Source organism: Lithobates pipiens, unplaced genomic scaffold, assembly GCF_037356315.1.
Source record: "Lithobates pipiens isolate NorthernLeopardFrog02 unplaced genomic scaffold, aLitPip1_a1.2 Scaffold_25, whole genome shotgun sequence".
NCBI lineage: Eukaryota > Metazoa > Chordata > Amphibia > Anura > Ranidae > Lithobates > Lithobates pipiens.
In genome coordinates, this window is record NW_027507787.1 from 176,249,233 (window position 1) to 176,272,021 (window position 22,789).

The 22,789-nt window shown below is 43.0% G+C and overlaps 1 protein-coding gene across 2 annotated transcripts in view; it reads right to left on the reverse strand.

Moving 5' to 3' along the window:
• Positions 1-22,789, reverse strand: part of BTAF1 (B-TFIID TATA-box binding protein associated factor 1) — a 176,689-nt gene that overhangs the window by 30,968 nt on the left and 122,932 nt on the right. For both annotated transcript variants that reach the window (XM_077455229.1, XM_077455228.1), the window contains exons 25-30: positions 21,815-21,892; positions 9,123-9,252; positions 8,406-8,547; positions 7,811-7,941; positions 1,552-1,677; positions 1,222-1,374 (exon numbers count right to left, since the gene is read on the reverse strand). In XM_077455229.1, the coding sequence (XP_077311355.1) occupies positions 1,222-1,374; positions 1,552-1,677; positions 7,811-7,941; positions 8,406-8,547; positions 9,123-9,252; positions 21,815-21,892 (760 nt within the window). The remainder of the gene's footprint in view (positions 1-1,221; positions 1,375-1,551; positions 1,678-7,810; positions 7,942-8,405; positions 8,548-9,122; positions 9,253-21,814; positions 21,893-22,789) is intronic.

Below are 22,789 nucleotides of genomic sequence, written 5' to 3' on the forward strand. Positions count from 1 at the left end.
GTTGACTAACGCCACAGAGCCGATGCAGGCTAAAGACCCTCCCTGCAGCCTGGACCAGCACAGCCTCTGTGAGGCAAAGCAGATTGCAGCTACTGACAGTCACCAGCTCTCTGCTCATGGAGCACAGAGATCAGCAGTGTTCGATCACTCTGTTCAGCCTTAGTGTCAGCGGGGGGAACAAATGCTGCATCACTCTAGCTAAATATGATTTTTTTTTTTTTTTTTTAATAAAGACCTCTAAACCTTTTTAGGTAGGGAATGCTAAAATACCAGACAATTTTATCATTTGATATTCTATCCAAAACAAAATAACAGTTTGGGAATAGGTAAACCTACATAAAATGTAAACTAGCAGTAGCGCCCCCTCCCCTCAGCATTGTAAGGGCTAAATGCTTGTTTTGTCTAGGGGATGTGAAAGATGAAATACTTTCCTTATTCCAGTAGTATTCCTTCTTATTACAGGACTGGCCTCCTGCACCTGCCCCTCTACCAATTGACTAGTGACAGCTTTCCACAGCCATCTTGCACAAAAAAGGACCAGCAGCCCTGCATTGTATTGCAAGAATGCCACAGCCCGCCGAGATACTGGGAGCACTGGAAAATGTAAAAGTGCTGGCTGCCGGGGTAACAAGGAATAAAATATGCAGTGAGCTTATATCAAAAACAAGACAAAACCCAAGAACATAACATCATGGGAAATGTGGGTTGTGCATATGGGGCTCACTGAAAAGCTAAATATTACAGTAACATTATGTCACATGCCCCAGTGGTTGTATTCATCTTCCCACCACTCCTCTTTGCAGGGTTATATGTGTCACAAAGCCAAAAGGTCCACTTACAAATGTTGGTAACTACTTCACTGTATGAAAAAAAAGTTTATTTTGCTCTACGGAAAATTACTTACAAATGTGTTACCCCTTTTATATACTGATCTGTTGTAATGTCAAGATGTGTCCCTGACCTCATGCTCAGAAGTCAAGCAAAGAGGGATGGAATGCTGATTTAATTTGATCATTGAAGCTCTATTGATTAGAATTACACAATAGATCCAAAGCTAGAAAAGCATTACCAGGTCCTACATTAATCCTGTCTACAATTATGGATTTCAAAAGCCTACCCAAACCAGTTTATTATGCCAAGCACTCTTTATCACATCAGCAGCAGTCCACTCCCAGAAGTCGACAAACCATGTCAAAATAGAGAAACCAATATTGGACATACTTGTTTTAAAGCAGATAGCTTGGGGGCATGCTGAATGTCCCGCAGAGAGGAATTCTGGGTACAAAGTAGTTCTGTGATCTTCTTGTACTCTGGGTGTTGCGCTGTCAGAACCAAAGAAGGATGGTTGCATAGCTTTCGCAAGTATTGTAATGCCTACAGGGATGAAACGTTAAGATGAACGAGAAACAGTGAACAGCAAATTGCGGGGAATGCTTTATTTAGAATGTCATGTATACACATACGCCAAGGTTCTTACATGCCATTGGTACAAAAACACAACAGAACTCATGCATGCACACACACTTGTCACTGCAAGATCACATTATTTACCTGGAAGACATGTCCATTAGCCTTCAGCTTTGGCCTCTCACTTTCTTCAGAAAGAGCAGACATGGAGACCGTTTCATCAACATCGGTCTTAGCGCGGGATTTTGCAAAATCTTCATATAATTGTACCTGTAAACATGTGGAATTAAAATCATTGGCCAAATCATATAATGAAGTAATGTGCCGACTTGGCTGATACCTATATTAGGGTACCTGGCCTTTATCCACTTTCTGCTCTATTCTCCACAATTTAAAATAAATGAAAGACCCTGCAAGGGGAGAATGAGCCCCTGACGTGTAAGGCAGGTAGGCAATGAACCAGATCCCCAAGAGAAGCGCCTGGTGTGCATCAACTCAAATCTTTGTTTAGGACAAAAATGTTAAAACATGTTGGTTAACTCCTTCACTGCCAGGTCTGTACAGATTTACAGACGTGCCCACCAGTGGTCAGGTCCATACGGACCACATTTCTCCCTCTGCTATACGCGCATGGTCACTTCAATGACCATAAACTTATATCAGAATTCTTCAACTCTGATCAGCGAATTACAACCTGCTGATCAGAGTAATTAACCTCACGTATGACCCCACCGATTCCCTGTCCCCTGGCTCCCCATCTCCCAGCATTCCCTTCCACTTAAAAACTACTCCCCCCCCCCCCCCACTCTCCTATCCACTTCTCCATGCACCTACCATCATTAGCGGGCATCCCTCGTCTGCTGCTCCTGCCGGCTTTAAGTGCTGCATGGGGCTTGAGGGGGGAAACAGATGTGTTCCCTCCTCCTCTCCACCTGCAGCTTCTGCCTACACTAAGCTCTTGTGAACTGTCAAGGTTGGGGCGCGCGGGGGGCTTGGCAAACATGCGTTTACCAAGCTCCCCTATGTAGTATAAGGGGCGAAGGCAGCAATCACTATAGATCGCTATATGTCCCACTGACAGCTAATAGTAAATTGCAAGTGGTACTATGTATCAGACTGTAATTTTATGAATGAATTAGGAATCGCATTAGAGATTTCTTATTCATTCAAGTGTTAACCTTTAAAATCTATATTTCTGATTTATTAATCAGAAGATATGATATGGGTTTAAAAGAGAATTCTATTGACCAGGAAAAGAAAGGTTCAACATAACACCATTTATTAGAGTAAGTTACAGGTCTATCTGATATACACAGAAAATATCTATAGTCTAAGGTCTTACATCAAGGAAGAAAATACTAGGTTGAAATATAATATTTACATGCAGGAATACAAAGTATATTCTCTACGACAGTATATTTAGTCACAAGCATATTTAGTTACAAGCCACACCTTAACCATAATTACCCATCCTTACAGAGTTCCACTCTTGAGCACTGCTTCCCAAAAAGAGACTGTTCCCTCCCTTTGGCTTTGGGTAAATGCCTTCATGCTGATTCCCCATTGGCTGCCTTAGCTTGGATCATGATTGGAGGGCTAACTACATAAGTCGGCCCCCTTTCATGCAAATCCTTGTGACTATTCTTAAACAGAAGACTTAATTGGATTTCCCCAGGAACTTAAGCAATGATTATGGTTGGACTCTCCTCATTGTCTACCCCAGCATGGGGTCCTTTGAAGTGAGTAGGTGTAGAACAATGGGAGTGGCGGCTTCTCCATATGGTGTATACAAGTCTCGGCCCCGCATTGTCTGCTCTTCCCAAGCCCCTGGGGGGGGAGGCATTTTACCTGACCTTCCTAGATGCCGGCCAAATGAGATCTATTTCTAATTACAATATTTTACAGATATTAATGAAGATTTCACATAAACTCATAAGGCAACACAAGTAAAGTGCTGCAGAGAAGAGGACCATTTTCAGTCCCTTTCTCTGCCTCAAAAAAAGAGCTATGCGGGTCTGTTTAGACCCCCGATATCTCACCGATAAGTCCAGCTCCCTGCAGGGGAGCGTGCCTTGGACCGGCAGCTCCTGGAAAGACCCCTTTTACATGGAGCAAACTGTCAAGCAAAACCGGCTGCTCAGCGGGAGATCCATTTGCTGATCCCCGCTGAGCAGGCATATGACAGGTCTGCATCCTCTCCGCTGATGCAGAGCAGACATGGAAACAGCCCACTGCTGTCTATGGGGTGGTCAGATGGAAACGGACCACCTGTCCATTTCCATCTGATAACATCCGATCTACTTGGATGGAGAATGGAATACCCATCAGTCTGTTTTTAGCAGACTGGATGTAGGTGGGTGTAAACAGACATGTCCATTTACATCCGCCTCTCCATAGAGAATTGGTGGTCCGATTAGGCACGCTTAAAAAAAAAAACAGGCAGACCTGATTGGTATGCTTGTGTGAAAGGGGCCTAAGGCCTTGTTCACACTGGACTTGCAGTGTACCTTTACAGGGATGCACAGGTGTGCCGTGCATCTCTGTGCAGGCAGTCCCATTGATGTCATTTGGGAAGTAGCAACTGCACAAACAGAGCCGTTGCCCTCCAAGACATCCAAGTAGGTCCGCATGCATATGCCTGAGCTCATACTGTCTGCATTCGGGGTATGTACCCCCACGGATGTCAGACTGAGAACAGAAGCTATGTCTGTGCAGCCGTTGAATCCCAACTGGCATAAATGGGCCACCTGTATGGGGATGTACAGAAAACACCTGTGTGAGTAAACATGGCACTCCATGGGCATACACTTTAGTATGCCACATGTTAACGATGCTTTAGTAGTAATTTAGCAGGATTTTTACAAGTTATGTTGTGCACTTTTGATTTTAGTGAAAACTGTGATATGATGAACATTAGCGCAATTATTGCAGGGCCCAAAAAAATCAGTAGCAATTTTTTTAAATGCTACAGGTCATGTGCTATAAGAAAATGTCTAGTTTGAGGGGTCTTTTCTGAAAGCTGCAAGTGAAAAATAGTAACCTTTGGATTTTTTTTGCGTAAATTGTTATTCACCTTTAGTTTTCACCATTTCACAAAAATGAGCAATTTAAAATGTATAAATATTTGTTATTAACTCAATACAGTTAAATGTTATATTTACTAGGAATTTTGTACATTTTGCCATGTATAAATCCACTATTAAAGTGGAATTAAACTCCCCTATCGTTTTCAGCCAAGGAAGCTGCCATCTTTGCCTCTGTTTAATCTTCAACTGCTATGGAGCTGCACATGTGATTCGTTAGGACACCAATTTTAATTTTAATTAAAATATTGTTTTGCTAAACATTTGTGCAAATATCGTGGTGCCTTAAAAAGCAGTAGCACCTTTTTATTCTACTGGCTTTTTGAGGGGGGGGGGGGGGGTCTGTTACAAATTCTGAAAGCTGTAAGTGAAAAAGGAAAACCTCCAGATTGTTAAAGTTTTGCGTACGTCCGATTTTCATCTTTCTCAAATAGGCCCAATTTAAAGTTTACAAATATTTGTCATTTATCAACTCAAAACAGGTTAAGCTTTTATATTTAATAGGAATTTAGCAGGCATTTTGTAAAGGTTGCCGTTTGTATCTGCCAATAATGATTTTAGTGCATTTTTTAGCACTAACTATCGTGGGGCCTTAAAAAAAAACATCACTATTCTACTGGTCATGTGCTTTTAGAAAATATAGTTGGGGGGGTCTTTAACTTCAAGCAGCGAAAGGGGTAAAAAAAAAAAAACACCACGAGGGATATAGGCTGCTGTTGACCTGTACCTTCGGATACGTTTTGCCTTTTAGTTTGACCTACTGGCTTTCAACTCCAGGAACAAAAAAAACAAAAAACAAAAAAAAAAAAAATAAAACACCCAAGTCTAAGTATACACGAATGAGTAAGGGTCGGTTCACACCCAAAAAAAAAACGCACTCCGGATCCATTCTGTTGCGTTTCTGCATGCATTCAATTTTTTTTCCCCATTTTTTTTCTACTATACTAGGGTCCAATGCATTTGATGCGTTCCAATGAGTTTTTGATGCTTTTTACTGCGTTCCAGTACAATCCAGTGCAGGAAAAAAATGCAGCAGGCTCTTTTTCTGAAACTGACTGCACTGGTGTGAACTATGTCATTGAAAACCATATAACTTACTTTACATGCATTTTTAATGCAGAACAAAAACGCACTGGACCGCATGTGGTGTGAACTGGCCCTTATACATGGCTTTTTGCTTTTCTAGACTTCTCCCCATTTGTGCAACTGTGTTAAGGTTCTTCTCTAAAATGCTCCTTGCTGTGGTCAGATGCCTGCCTTTTTCACATACAAAATGCAGGATTAATAATGGGGCATTGTACATGATTCTGTGGGACCACTCACAGCCCGAAGCAGAGGGGATCATGCCACAGTGGGGTGTAAGGCAATATAACTGCTTTAGCACACCCTGGACCTTAAAGAGCATTTAACCCCCTGCAGTACTGGGTGCCCCACTGAAAGGGTATTTTTACCCATCCTGGAGTTGGGCTTAAAGTAGAACTATAGGCTAATGTCTCTCTCATTTTGGATAGAGCAAGCGAGGGTAATAACCCCTGTCAAATTTTGTTTTGCCATCTGTGTCCCATTGTGGAGATTTCGATTCACTTCCTGTCCACAGCCAAACCGGAAGTGGGATGAAATCCCTGATTAGGAAAATTCCTTGGGGATCCCCAGGACTAGTGTCCCCATTGGAAGATTTGCTTTTTATTACATTTCTGGGGGCAAACCAAAATATGGTATTTTCTATTAATGATAACGGCAAACAGGACACAGAGGTTAAATCTCCTCAACAGGGGCACAGACAGCAAAACCTGACAAGCAATCTAATACCTTGCCACTATCAAAAACAGATGTTTAAGGTATACCTACAGGCAAAACCTTTTAAGTGATTAGCCTGAAAAGACCGTACAACACAAAATGAGCGATGCTCAAGGTATTAAACCCTTATGGTTTTTCACAATGCATTCTATGGCATTTTGTAAAATGCCATAGAACGCAGCAGTGGGGCAGAGTCCTGCTTTGAGTGTGAATACATGCAAAAGCAGGACTCAGGAGCGCGCCCGCACGGGTGTCCATCAAGGAGAGCGCATCTCCAACATGGACATCAGATGTGGGGAGGAGCCAACAGCACCGCTGGGCCCCCGAAAAAGGTAGATCGGGGGCCACTCTGTACAAAACAAACTGCACAGTGGAGGAAAGTATACCACGTTTGTGTATATATATATATATATATAAAATTATATTATATATATATATATATATATATATATATATATATATATATATATATATATATATATATATATATATATATACACACACACACACACACACACACACACACACACACACACACACATATTATATATATATATATATATATACATACACACACACACACACACATATACACACACACACACACCTCTAAACTAGAGTTTACAACCCCATTAAAGACCAAAGGAGAAGCCAAGCAACTAGACATATTTCCATATTAATGGGTAATCTAGCTGGCGTCCTAGCTGATCATGTGTGAAGCACCAAGGCAAACATATCTAAATGGAAGCAAAGGTATCATCCTTGGTGGTTAGAGAATTCATTCTACTTTGAATATGTTATTTATACGGTTGGAGGTCTGTACATCTCAGCAGCCATGTTTCTGCTGCCCAACATAATCTTGGCCATTTCTAAAAATTCTTACGCTATGTTTTGTACCTTTTTTTATTGAAAAAAGGATTGAAAATGAATTAGCCAATTGTACACAGTCAGCCTCGACACCAATACTGTTGCAGATCTTTGTAAATCACTCAGTTGGCAGTCCAGAAATACAGGTGTAGGGGGTGCAAAATGCACAGAAAAAGCAATAACCAGATTTTGCTAAATGAGAGGCAGCCAGATTTGACACATCCCATTTGAAAAGAGGATTATGCCTCCCCCATTCCCCTTCCATTGTTTCTAAATTTGTGTTAACATTACGCATGCCCCAGGTGGCTGTACAAATCTCAACTTAAGCTGGCCATACATGGATGGAAATTTAACTTTACGTATGGCCATTCCCGATCACGCAAAGTCAAGCAACTTCTCACAAAACGGGGACTGCTGGAAAAGGTCAGCTTGATCAGCGCTGACCTGTGTATTGACAGCGGAGAGTCACACCGCTGTCAGACTACGACACACTGGGGAGGATTCCCACATCCACACCTGGTGTGTGGGTGGGGAAATTGGTTCGGATAAAAAAAAGGAACCATGTATGGACAAGCTTTAGATGGTATTCCACACTTTAGTTTTCATTCACTGCCATTACACACTAGCACAGTGGAAACAGAAAAGATGCCACACACCTGTAATGGACTCAGAGTACAGTAATAGTCTTGAATAATTTTAGGCGGAAGATCTTGCAATACATCCTCTTTCATTCGGCGCAGTAAAAATGGTAGAACCTGACGGTGTAATGCCTCCATTGCTAGAACACCTGTGAGTTGAAATTACAGATAAGTATAATATGTTTAGCTGAAGAGAACATATGGGGCTCAAAAGCACACAAATTTAAACCAAGCTATAAACCATGACGGTACACAGTTGGCCATGTAAATTGCAAATAAACATAACTCCAGCATTCCTAGAATAATTTTTAGGTTTCACTATAGCCTTCAAATATCCTATAGAATATATATTTTAAATGTTGGTAATTTGTTTAGGCTGGAGCATACGTTTACTCTTGCAACAGCTCACATAACTTAATAGAGGCTGGAACACTGGGAAAATACTTACAAACTGGCATCTTATGTGTTGACCATACACAGCTACTGTTTACAATATGGTTTACAGGTGTGCTGTAGGTAAACGGCACAGTTAATGATGCTTTCTAATTTACAACTGGATCCGAATTACTGAAAGCTGCTGTATACCAAAAGTTCAATTAAATGTTATCCTTACCGGCTTCCTGTTCACGAGAGGAGCTCCGAGCATCCCTGCTAGCCAAAATAGGCTTCCCATATCTAGCAGCAAACTGCCGTTCTGTGCCTAGAAAACCAGGCATGAGGAAGTCAAACAATGACCACAGCTCCAAAACATTGTTCTGGGAAAACAAAAAAAAAAAAAAAAAAAAAAAGCCAACAATCTCAAACAAGGTTCTCAAGGCATCAACATTATGTTCTACATAGTAACACTAAGCAGTGCATTTATATTCACTAGAGACTGCCAAACAAAATGTGTTTTGGATGGTTTAAATATAGCAATAAAGGTTCTAATACTACCCAGAAGAAGAAGAAAGAAAAACAACATTTTGGCTGGAGTTTGGCTTCAAATCAACAAAATGGTCAAAGCTAGGAGGTGAACCCAAACATAAAAAATATATATTATAGATAGAGAATATTTTTATATATACACACACACACACACACACACATTTTATATATATATATATATATATATATATATATATATATATATATATATATATATATATATATACACACACACACACACACACACATTTTATATATATATATATATATATATATATATATACACACACACACACATTTTATATATATACATACATACACACACACACACACACACACACACACACACACACACACATACACACATACACACATACATATATAGCTCAGGCCACTTAAAACATACCTGTATTGGTGTTCCAGAAAGGATAATTCTATAATTTGCCGTTATCTGCTTTACAGCTTTAGATAATTTTGTCTTGCCGTTTTTAATTACGTGGCCTTCATCCAATATACAGTAATTAAATTTCATATTTCTGAAAGAAAGTTATGTTACAGTATATAAGGTGCCTGTGTGAACAAATACTAGAATTTCAAAAAAATTACACTGAAAGAATGAATGTGATGTAATAACCCCTACCCAACTGAATAACTCTGCAGTATTTTAGCAAACCATGACCCAGGAATAGAAGGGAGCATGGTCTGTGTCTGGTTCTGTACTTAGATAGAGAATTTACACGCAAATCCAAATTCTTATCCTAATTGCACAGCACAGGACACAGGCTGAGTATTGCTAGACAATGAATGCTAAAAGTGGGCAGACAGAACTGTGCCAACAGACTTAACAGCAAAATCAAGTGCCTTTAGGAGAAGCTCTAAACCTGTGACATGGATGAGAAGAGGTGCTAGGACCTTTGTGAATACTCTGGGAGTAATTTGCACTGTGAAGCACAGAACACATTGAGTTGGTGGACAAATGGGAAAATGCAGGTAGGCATCTTGGATTTCAATGAATGCCAGGTATTCCCCTAGTCTCAGATGCAATAACTGAACTTGCAGATGCCATTTAATATTTTGGAATTTTAAATCCTCCCCCCCCCCCAATTTAGCACAGGTTTGAATAAAAGCATTTGAACCTGCCTAGCACAACTACTTTCTAGGACAAAAGATGGTTCAGGGCATTCTGCAAATCTGGCAGTTGCAGATTTGGGTTTATTTTCGAGAAGTAGTGAGGAAGTAAAGTCTGAACTTTATTTTGCACCCTCCTGAAAGCACAGATTGAGGCAATGTCTGGGACCAATGTAAACCGATGTCCTGCCTTGTTCAGGAGAGAGGACACCCTTTTTTTGGAAAGGGGTCTTTGGGGAAGACTGTTTGCTTTTGTAGACCAAGTCACCCCCCCTTCAATGTAAAACATATCCTCCAAAAGTATACCCGTGAGTTTTTCACAGGCAGCTTCAGCTGTTCAGGTTTTGAGGCACAAGACTGACAGCGTGAATATTAGAGCCATTCTGGAAATCAGTTTCATTACTTGTTCTAAGGTATTCTCACAAAACAGCAGGGCACAAGGTAACTGCCCAATTAAGACAGTCCTGTAATACAGATTGTGTTGGCTGCTCAAAGCCTTAGTCCAGTTAGCTGCAGTTTGACAACAAAAATGTAGCTATAGATATATCACAGCGACAGTGGTTGCTCTGCAAGTGTAAAGAGCCTTTAGGGACGTCTCCAACTTCCTATCTGCAGAATTTTTGAATGAATAAAATCTTCAAATGATAGAGGGGTTTAAATTGGGGCTTGGCAAGGTCTTAAAAGGAACAAAAGTATTTTTGATTAGGGATGCACCGAAATTTCGGCCGCCGAAACATATCGGCCGAAAATGGCCTTTTCGGCATTTTGCCGAAAGAATTCTTGCCGATAATGGCGCCGAAAATCGCGCATGCGCAGTAGCGGTGGGAGAAACTTCGGATGACATCACTCGTTCTGTGGGCGGCTTGCACGTTCCTCGCGGATAAGACGCCGCACTCGTAAGCACGTTCCCTGCTGAGACGCTGGCACCTTCCCCGCGGACGCTCCTCGTGCTTGCGAGACGCTGCTGGGACCCGAGAGACGCTGCTGGGACCCGAGAGACGCTGCTGGGACCCGAGAGACGGCTTCATAGAGGGCTGCACATACTGAAGTACAACAGTGGGCACTGGGCACTGTCCCTCCTGGATGGCTACCATTACTACTATTCGCCGGTGAGCAATGCATTGCCTTTTTGCCTTAAACTGCTAAACAATCCAACTAATTTATTTTACTATACTACTGAAACTGTCATAGCAGTCAAACAACATGTATTACTTTGTGCCTTTTGTGCCATGCAGTATGGTATTAATTAAATGTCTTACAGTACATCGTGGTGTAGCAAAAAAAAAAAAAAAAAAATGGAATTACGTACCGGTAATGTCCTTTTCCAGGAGTCTTTCAGGACAGCCACCTTAGAGAGACACCGGCTCCTCCCCTCTGAGGAAACACCGCCTTCAATTTCATAATTTAAGCCTCCTCCTCCCTTCGTTCCTCAGTTCTTCCAGAGTACCTCCGGCCAAACTGGGGAGACACAAGAACACGTCAAACAAATAAACTTTTTAAGTCTTACCTGACGATCTCATGCAATGAGTTCCCGATGATCTGCAACAATTTGGGTGGGAACCGGTGCTGTCCTGAAAGACTCCTGGAAAAGGACATTACCGGTACGTAATTCCATTTTTCCCCAATCGTCTTTCAGGACAGCCACCTTAGAGAGGATAAGCGAGTATATTACCTTAGGGTGGGACTACTGCCTGTAGCACCTTTCGACCAAAGGCTTGGTCTTTGGCTGACAGAAGATCCAGTCTATAGTGTCTCACAAACGTAGAAAAACTGGACCACGTTGCAGCTCTACAGATCTGTTCCGGAGACGCACCAGCCCACTCTGCCTGAGAAGTTGCCACGGCCCTGGTTGAGTGTGCTCTAATGCCCGCTGGAGGATCTAATCCCCCTGCCACGTATGCCTGCCCAATGGCTAACCTTAACCATCTAGCTATGGTACGTCTAGAGGCTTTGGAACCCTTCCTGGCCCCTGAAAATAAAACAAAAAGTGAATCTGTCTTTCTGAACTGACTTGTGCAGTCTAAATAATAAAGAACACATCTTCTAACATCTAGTCTGTGAAACATGTGTTCCTGTTCTCTAACTGGATTTGAACAAAATGTAGGTAGCACAATCTCCTGCATCCTGTGGAAACTAGAAGCTACCTTAGGCAAAAAGGCCGGATCTATCTTCAAAACCAGACGATCCGGAAAAGCCTGAAAAAAGGGAGCCCTGACAGAAAGGGCTTCGAGTTCACTTACTCTTCTTGCTGTAGTGATCGCCACCAAAAACACCGTTTTGAGAGTGATCAGCTTTAATGAGCAAGATTCTAACGGCTCAAAAGGTTCCCCTGTGAGAACCTGTAAAACTAAAGAAAGATCCCAAACCGGGAAGGGGGAGCTTGAAGCTGGTCTTTGCCTACCTAGGGCCCTGAAGAACCTTACGACCCAAGGATCTGACGCTAGATGTTTCTCTAAAAACACGCTCAAAGCGGAAACCTGAGCTTTTAGTGTTCCAAGCGCTAACCCCTTATCCGCCCCTGCCTGCAGGAACTCTAGAACGGCTATAGGGCTATGCACGTTGAAGGAACCCTCTGAACACCAGCTGTTAAACCGTTTCCATACCTTTAAGTAAATGGACTGGGTTTCCTTTTTCCTACAGTTTAGAAGAGTGGCTACCAACCGGTCTGAGAAGCCCTTGGCTTTTAGCAATTCTTCCTCAGAAGCCACGCTGCCAGGTTCCATCGTCCTACCTGAGGGCAGAACACCGGACCTTGAGACAGAAGATCCTCCTGCACTGGGAGAATCCAGGGGGGTTCTACAGACAGGCCCTTCAAGATCGAGAACCACGGCCTCCTGGGCCAGTGAGGTGCAATTAGAATGAGGGTAGTATTCTCCGCTTGAAATTTCCTTAATACTGCTGGAATGAGCACTGGAGGGGGGAAAGCATAGCACCTGGAGAAACCCCAACTCTGTGCTAGTGCGTCCACCGCCAATGCCCCGTCCCCCCTGTTTATGGAGAAGAACGTTGCTACCTTCGCATTTTCCCTTGCGGCAAAGAGATCTATTGCAGGAATCCCCCATCTCCGGGTGATCATTTCGAATATTTCCTGCTTGAGAACCCAATTGCCTTCTCTCAGAGTTCTCCTGCTGAGAAAATCTGCCACCTGATTTTGTTCTCCCTTCAAGTGGATTGCTGAAAGGGACAGGATATTTGCTTCGGCCCATCTGAGGATGGCTTCCGCTAGGGCCCATAAGGACTTGCTCCTGGTGCCCCCCTGTCTGTTGATGTAAGCTACCACCGAGGAGTTGTCCGACCTTACCCTTACGTGCTTCCCCCGGAGCTCCTTCTGAAAGGTTCTGAGAGCTAGATCTACTGCCCTCAGCTCCCTCCAATTCGAGGATCTCCTCGAGTCCCTCTTTTCCCAAATACCCTGTATTAATTGGGAGTCTAGGTGTGCCCCCCAACCTGAGCTGCTTGCATCGGTCGTGACCACCCTGGAGGTTGGCATGACCCACTCTAGACCTTGGGACAAATTTGCTCCCTTCCTCCACCACCAGAGGGACCTCTTTACCTGATCTGGAATCGAAACCAGAGAATCCAAAGATTCCTGGCTGTGATCCCAAACCTTCAGCACAAATAATTGTAGAGGGCGGTAATGTAACCCTGCCCACTGAACCGCTGGAAGAGCGGATGTCAGCAACCCTAGCGCTGACATGATCTTCCTTATGGAGATCTGGTGGTTGCCCTGAAGACACAACAGAGCCCTGTCTATCTTTTGAATTTTTTCCAAAGGAAGAAAGACCCTTTGTACTGTTGAGTCCAACTCGTACCCTAGGAAAGTGACCCTCTGGGAAGGGATTAAGTTGGATTTCTCCAGGTTCAGGAGCCAACCCAGGCTTACTAACAGGTTTCTTGTGACCTGTAAATCCTGAATTAATTGTGCTGGGGAAGGGGCAAACAGAAGGAGATCGTCGAGATATGCGATCACCGAGATTCCCCTGAGACGCAGAAATGCCAGAACTTCTGCCATCACTTTGGTGAAGATTCGGGGGGAAGAGGATAGTCCGAAAGGAAGCGCTCTGAACTGAAGGTGTAGTACTTCCATTGGAGTTCTCACTGCCAGTCTGAGAAAACGCTGGTGGGACTCTGCGATTGGAATATGCAGGTATGCATCTTTCAGATCTATTGATGCCATGAAGCAGTTCGGAGGTAGGAGTGCTTTTACTGAGTAAACCGAATCCATCCGAAACCTTCTGTAGGTAACTGAGACATTCAGGGGCTTCAGGTTCAGGATGAGCCTGAACTTTCCCGAAGGCTTGCGAATCACGAAGACGTGAGAGTAGAAGCCTCTGCTTGTCTCTCCTACTGGAACCCGTACTACCACCTCCTGTTCTTCCAACTCCTGAAGAGAGGAAAGAAGGGCAGATGATTTTTCTGCGCATTTTGGCAGCTCGGTGACAAGGAACCTCAGAGGAGGGAGTTCCGAAAACTCCAAATGGTAACCTCCTCTGACGATCCCCAAGACAAACTGATTGGAGGAAATCATTTCCCACTGTGGGAGGAAGGCCCCCAATCTTCCTCCCACCGTGACCCTGTCACTGAGATTTTTTGGGCTGTTCAGGAGGGCGAAAAATTGCTCCCCCGGGGCCCTTGCTTTTGGGTCCCCAACTTTTCTTCTGCTGAACCGTACGGGGTGGTACAACCCTTTTCTGGGGACGAGTCTTTCTTTTGGCTTGTTCCCCAATTTTCCTTTTAACAGGAAAGGCCTTTCTTTTGTCTGCTGTGCGATCTAGCACCGCTTCAAGGCCTGGTCCAAACAGTAGATCTCCTGTAAAGGGGATTCCACAAAGTTTAAGTTTGGATGCATTGTCTCCAGGCCAGGTCTTCAACCATAAGGCTCTCCTGGCAGAGTTGGTCAGGGCCAAGGACCTTGCCGACATCCTCACGGATTCCGCCGAAGCGTCCGCTATGTAGGCTATCCCTTTAAGAAGCATGGGAAAGGAGGATAGAATAGTCTCCTTTGCTGTCCCTGCTTCAATGTGTGCGCTAATCTGGGTGAGCCAATACTCCATGTTGCGGGCCACCACCGTGGTTGCCATGGCTGGCTTAAGATTTCCCTGTGACGAATCCCAGGCCTTCTTAAGAAGGTAATCCATCCTTCGATCCATAGGGTTAGACAGTACCCCCATATCCTCAAAAGATAGATCAGTGTGTCTGGACACCTGGGAAAAAGCAGCGTCTAGTCTGGGAGATTTATTCCAGACGAGAGTCTCTTCCTCCGAAAAAGGAAACCTACGTCTTAATGCCCCAGAAAAGAAAGGTTTCCTTTCGGGATCCCGCCATTCCTTCTTGATGGTATCGATCAAGACGTCATGCACTGGGAACACCCGCTTCTTTTGTTCCCCCATGCCCTTGTACATCCGATCATGGAGTGACAATGTCTTAGTTTCTTCTTGAATACCTAAAGTGGTATGAATCGCTCCCAAGAGCTCATCCACCTCCTCCAGGGAAAGCTTATACCGCGAGATTCTGCTGGATTCCCCATCCAGCATCTCTGCGTCAGACTCCCCCTGGGAGTCTGAAACGACACTGTCAATTTCCTCCTCAGCTTCCTCCCTGGGACCCTCTGAATTCTCTCCCCTTGCAGGAGGAACATCCACAGGGCTGGATGGTACACTCTGCTGCGCTGGTGTAGGAATACTCGGAGGCTGGGGCCACTGAAAACTGGAAAAAAAGTTTTGGAAGGACTGAAAGGTACCAGAGAGTTCCTTCATAGAAGCTACCAGATCTGCCCCCTGCTCTACTGCCTGTTCCTTAAGTAAATCCTCAACACATTGTTTGCAAATAGCTTTAGACCAAGAGTCTCCCATAGACGTTCTACACGAAGGGCACTTCTTCTTAGAACCATGGGGGGACTTGCTCGTGGCTTTCTGAAAGACACAAAATACAGGAAGGGGCAGCATGAGCCTAAAAAACTGCAACACCAGCGCTACATAGAGGACCACCGGGAGTGCCCCCCCTAGGATCAACCATCACCAGGATCCCAGACACACTACCCTTCCCCCCGACCACCAAGGAGGAACACCAGTGGAGCTACTGGATACAAGTAAGGGAACACCTCCCCAGGTTTCCTCTTACCTTCGAGTGGCTGGTGCTATTATCTCCAGGAGTTTTTGAAGCCTCTGCCTCGGACATTCTCCCGTTGAGGAAGCGTGGTACGAATGCGCCTCTAACAGCTACCTGTGCAACTGTGAAAAGAGAGGCTGCACCAGCCGAACGCTAGGTTCCCTTTCACGTGCCGCGTCCGGAACCGGAAGACGCGGATCGAACGAAGGGGTCCGCCCCCACCGGAACTGACGTCGCCCGCCTACCGGTCCGGCTTCCAGCTCCCAGCCGGCTGCGTACACAGGGGGGCCCTGGACGCCTTCGTTCAGCACCCCACTGGGCGAAACGCAAGGATGAACCTCTCCAAAGACTTCCTGCTTTCCCCAAGCGAAGATTGGAGTGCGTGTAAAGGTCAGTCGAGTATTCAGCTTCCCCAGCCGACTGGACTGTTTGTTCCGTTGAAACCCCCGCGGGTGAACGAACGGACGACCCCATAAACTTCCCGCTTTCCCCAAGCGGAGTTTAGGGTATATGGACAGTACGAACACTACAGCTCCCCGCTGATAGGACTGTCCTGGACCGACCGATGAATGGTCGGATAGCCGAACGGGGCCAGGGCTCCGCTCGGGTGGCTTCAGTTTCACCAACCGAATTTAGCCTAAGGTTCCTTGGCGATGTCTCCCCGCCGGAGGAAACACCATAACTGAGGAACGAAGGGAGGAGGAGGCTTAAATTATGAAATTGAAGGCGGTGTTTCCTCAGAGGGGAGGAGCCGGTGTCTCTCTAAGGTGGCTGTCCTGAAAGACGATTGGGGAAAAAATGTAAACTGATTTGAAATGGAATGGCATGCTATTTATTATTCTGTAGTACTAGTATACTATAAAATGTATGCCCTTGTTGTCATTGAATTTGTCATTTGGTATAGTATAGCACACTGACATGACTTGATTTATCATTTTTTTAAAACATGACAGACCGTACGCATTATATTTAACAACTATATATATATAATATATATTTTATTGTACAACAAGCACATGAAGTTATAGTATTATATTATACTGCAGAATAGCGCCCAAAAAAATATAGCATGAAATTGCAATTGCAATTTGCATGCAAGCAATCCATTCCATTTGCAATGAAATTTAATCAGTGCAATTATATTATCTTTTGGTACAAGTCAGGAGATATACTGCAGTGCAGACATATTAACTACCTTGCATGGCAAGAGCTGCAGCGTTTCAAAAAAAAAAAAGGGATAGTTTGTTATTTTTTAAAGCTGCCTCCTGGGGTTTAGCTTTAAAATTAATTTCGTCCTTTTTTTTCTTTTCCCCCTCAGATTTCACTCCCACTATAGATCATTCTATGCTATTATTCTGCGCTACCAGCAAAGGTGGACCATGTCTGCAGTGTGGAAATATTTTAAAGTTTCTGATAAAGACCCCAAATTTGCAATCTGTAGTCTTTGCTCAGCAGAAATTTCAAGAGGGGGTACAGTGCCAAGGCATTTTTCAACAACAGGTTTGATACACCATCTGAAAACACGACATCCAGTTCAGCATTCAGATTACAAGAAAACAGTGCCACTTCCAAAAAGTGACTCAGGCTCAACACCATCTGTGGCCACGGTCTTTGAAAAGGTTAAAAAATTTGCAAGTGACAGTCCCAAAGCTCGTGCCATAACAGATAAAATTATGGAATTTATTGCATTAGACTACCAGCCATTCTCTGTTGTGGAGGACATTGGATTCCGTAGGCTTATGCAACATATTGAGCCGCGTTACTCACTACCAAGCAGACGCTACTTTGCAGATACCCGTCTACCTGAATTGTTTTGCAGTGTTAGAAAACACATTCAAGAGCTCATGACTACCAACATCATAGCAATCAGTTTTACTACCGACATTTGGAGTTCAGACGTCAGTCCAACGAGCATGCTTAGCCTGACAGCGCAGTGGATAGATGACAAATTTCAATTGCAAAACATCCTACTTAACGCACGTGAGTTTGTTGGATCACATACTGCAGCAGCAATAGCTGACACTTTAAAATCCATGCTTGACACTTGGCACATTGAGAAGTCTAAAGTGCATTTGATTGTACGAGATAATGCGCGGAACATGGCAAAGGCAATGGAGGACAGTGAACTTAAAAGCATACCGTGTATGGCACACACGCTGCAATTGGCTGTGAATGAAGGATTGCTGAGTCAGCGCACCATATCTGATATTGTATCAAAAGGAAGAAAAATTGTGGGTCACTTTAAGCATTCTCCACTTGCTTATTCCAGATTACAAGCTTTGCAGATACAGTTTGGAATGCCACCGAAACGACTGCAGCAAGATGTAGCCACTCGTTGGAACAGCACCTACTATATGCTGCAAAGTCTTTTTGAACAAAAGCGTGTTTTAGCTGCATACATTGCAGATTACGAGCTGCCGGCAACACTGAGTGCACATCAGTGGATGTTAGTTGAAAATAGTTTGTCTCTTCTATCTCCATTTGAACAGTTAACAAAAGAAATAAGCTCAACTAATGCTTCCATTTCTGAAGTTATTCCCTTGATTGCCGCACTGAAGCGTCTGCTAGGAAAAGAGATAGAAACAGACCATGGCGTAAAAACGGCTAAAACCACTCTACTGGAGGCTGTTACCAACCGGTTTCAAGACACCGAGTCCAACCCTCTGTACTGCATTGCAACAGTTCTAGATCCTCGATTTAAAGAGCATTATTTTAATGTTGAGAAAAAGCAGCGTGCACGGGAAATGATACAGGCACAAATGGAGGTGGTGGAAGCATCCGGTGAAGGAGTTTTGAGGTGTAGCACAGAGGAAAGTGAGAAGAAACGGTTGCATACAAGTGAAGAGGAACACGCTCCCTCCATATCTGATATGTTTGAAGAAATTTTACATGAATGTACCTGGTCCATAGCAGTGCAACAACAAGTGCAGCTACCCAACAGCTGGACATTTATTTAGCTGAACAGCCTATCGCCAGAAGTGACAATCCCCTTGTGTACTGGCGCATCAACAAACAACGTTTTCCTTTGCTTGCACAGATTGCACGCAGATATTTATCTGCCCCAAGCACCAGTACAGAGAGTGAGAGACTATTCAGTCTAGCATCTCATATTCTTGACGAGAAGAGAAACCGTCTCTCCTGTGAGAAAGCGGAGCAACTTTTGTTCTTAAAGCTAAATCTGCCACTTATACTGAAATAGATTTATAAATCCGTAGCATAGACCAAGTCCTTTACCATGTTGTTGAACATAGTAAATGAATTGGCATTGGACTGTGCTATTTGGACAATTGGAACATACAACATAGTATGACTGACTACCAGTATGTTCCAGTTGTCTAGTTGTGCCATACTGCCATTAGTTGTTTGTTCATTGTAGTAGTTCTACAGTTTTTGCACTTCAATTTAAGAGATCTCCAGTTTTAGTACTGTACACAGTCACACACATCATACATAGTTTGTTGCTGTTGGGCAAAACTATATCTCTCTCTCCCCAAGCTTTCAGCCCGCTGCATGTGCAAAACTGTATGTCCTGTATTTGTGGCTGTCCACATATTCCAGTACTATACACTATACCACACTGTGTTCCAGATATGGGCAGAGACTTCCAGAAACAGACTAGTCTACATTGCTTGCTGTGATTGCCCGAGCACCGCTGCTGTAGACCAGACTGTAGACCGTGTTCCAGGATGTCTCTGCTCATACCCGGGGGCCGGAAAACAGTGTGGTCTACTGTATGACTGTGTATGTAACCCGCAGCTACATACATACACTTTTATCGCACATGCAGCCGCTGACACCTTAGGGAGAGATAACTGAATTACTACTAGTTCTTCTGGTTTAAGTTGAAAATTAATAAAGTCTAAGACATTAAGTCTTCTTAGTCGTTTTATTTTTATATTATTTTATTTCATTTTTTTTATTTATTTTGTTATGGTTCAATGTGCACTGACTGAAGTCTACACTGTAGGATATGTGGTAGTAATTTATCATTTAATTTTGTATTTTATTTGATTTTATGATTTTATCTTCTGTGTCCACTGTCCAATTTATTTGGGTTGCTTTATTAAAGTACTGTTATTTTCCATTACTGGACTATTCTTTTATTCATAAAATTAATGATTCAGTTGAATATGAATACTATAATGAATAATACTATATAAGGCGATTTTATATATCTTTTTTTTTAATATATAAAAAAAGCCATTTTCGGTTTCGGTGCCGTTTCGGTATCGGTTTTCGGCCTAGTGTATTTTTCATTTTCGGTATCGGTTTCGGCACCAAAAAACCCATTCGGTGCATCCCTATTTTTGATTGACCCAATTGTGATAAATTGCTTATTTGTTCTTGAACAGGGAATGTCTTTTTACATTCAGTAGGTCTTTGTACCCAAAGCGCATGGCGAGACAGGAGAATCAAGTGCTATACTGAGGCTTTTGCGCACCGAAGTGAGCATAGCCACATAAGGTGAAGCTGCAGCTTCGGGTGTATAAGAGCCTGGCATTGAGAAATAGTCTGCCTCCTTAACAGTCTGTGGGGCATCCTCATTCTCTTCCCATTGCCCAGCTCGTCTAGACCAATCAAGATCCATCTCTGGTAGAGACTGATGCAGGGGAGGGGGGCCCACATTTTGGAGCCCTGGACAGAGATGGCTGTATTAAAAGGGAAGGGGGGAGTGCTTCTGCTGAATCCAGCGCCTGCATCAATGTTACAGGCGATCCCCACAGCATGGGGTCTGGCTCTCAAGGATTTACCAAGGCTGCACAGATCTGAATGCGCTGCTTTTGTTGTAGTAGAAGGCACTGAAGAGGTTCATCACCTAAGAAAATGAGCAAAAAAAAAAACCTGACAACTCAGAGTGGGGTAGGGTTATAAGTAGGGATGCACCAAAACCATATTTATTTTTTCTTTTACACAATGAGTACAAGTACCGATACTTTTTTTTTTTTTTCAGTACTCGCCGATACCAGTTACCGATACCTACCACAAATGTTTTGTTTTAACTTCAGCTGTCAGCGATGGTGCAAAGCATTGAAAAGTTATTTACAAATTAAATAAATTGATTTTCTTTTTAATTTAGCACCTTTTTAATGTGTAAATATATATATGTTAATAGATATATATGTGTAAAAATTGGCACCAACAAAACAAAAAAAAACAAAGTTTTAATCGTTTATAAAAAATAGATGTGAAGAAAAAAAAAAAAAAAAAAAAAAAAAAAAGGAAAGTTAAAATGGAGGAGAATTGGGCGTTAAGGCTGATTAGAGTAAATTAAGGGTTATTAAACAAAGAATGTTCCTCCCTTTGATTTACAGATGAAGAAACAGAAATATACAAAAAGATACAATTTTTTTTATTTTAGTGTTTCAGGACTGAGCAATGTTGGTAATAAACATTGCCGTCTGCTTTTGACAGCTACAATTACCAGACTTAACACTGGGGAGACCCATTGACAGCTCAGAGCTGAGCCTGAAAGTATTGGTGCATTTGCACGAGTACCTATACAGGTGCAAATACTCTGTATCGGCACAACCCTAGTTATAAGGGAGGCGCCTAGGGGCCATGTTCTTCAAAGCTTTGCCAGTATCTAATCACTTGAAGGTATGAGCCTATAACCCAGGGTTTATGAGTACTCAGGCTGTGTTCTGTACCATACAAGCAAGCTATACTTTTTAAAAGGAACATGTGGATATCTAGCAGCACTGAAACTAGAAGCAAACGAGGAACAGTGCTCAGATTGGATCTCTAGGTCATGTTATTAGATCAGCGAACAAGTAAAGGAAAATACACTATAGAACATGGACACATTTAGAAGAATTAGGACAGCGCCAAGACACTTGGAAAATAGGTAATTTAATACAATACCTGAAGAAGTCAATATCATTCCTCACAACATCATAAGAAGCCACAATTAGGTTGTGCCTTTTAACCTGGTGCTGTAACCTGCAATACAAACATATCACTCCTTACTACACAAGAACACCAAACATGGATCGGACTACAGAAGTACAAAGGGCTGGACACAAGTCCCTCATAGCTACATGGCAAATACATGGTTAAGCCAGAGGCCCTCTAGCTTCAACTAAAGAACTTCTACGGTCATCTGACTCAAAATAGATTTTATGGTATGTTATTGCAGAGAAAGCCCTCAAGACTTCTCTTGTACAATGGTACAAAGACTTTCCAGATATGGGTGAGCAGGACTGGGATGAGGTCTATGATGTTTACACTTCATTTTCATAGGTCTACATTAAAGCAGTGTGTATTTGGGAGTGTATATTTTTTTATTTTTATGGTTGAACCAGATGGACCTGTGTCTTTTCCCAACCTGACCAACTATGTAACTGTAGTATTGTATACTACATATAGTATTGGCTTTCTATGGCACTCTTGGATATGAATGCCTGTAGAGACTGGAATACTGTCCTCTCTATAGAGTTTACTGCCCCCGCAAACATTACGATCTGAGGAACTTTGTATTGTGTTCCAACTCCTGTTGGAAATTCTCCATGTCGCCTACAGCCCAATCATATTGACCACACTGTTCCCACCATATTGGTTCTCTTGGTCCACAAAAGGCGATTTTGCAGAAGTGAGGTTTCTTCCCTTGTCAATGTCCACTGTGTACCAACACCTCCACAACTGCACATTCTCAGGCTCCTCATAAGGTTTTAGCTTCCACCAATTACCATTTCTAAAGTAGAATTAAACCCCAAAATATACTTTATATTGCAGCTTACCAATTCTTCAATGTGGTGACTGCATTACTTTTTGTAGGCTCCCCCCCAGCCTCAGTTCTCACCTGGTGATCTGGCCAGTAAACACACCTCCTGTATTAAG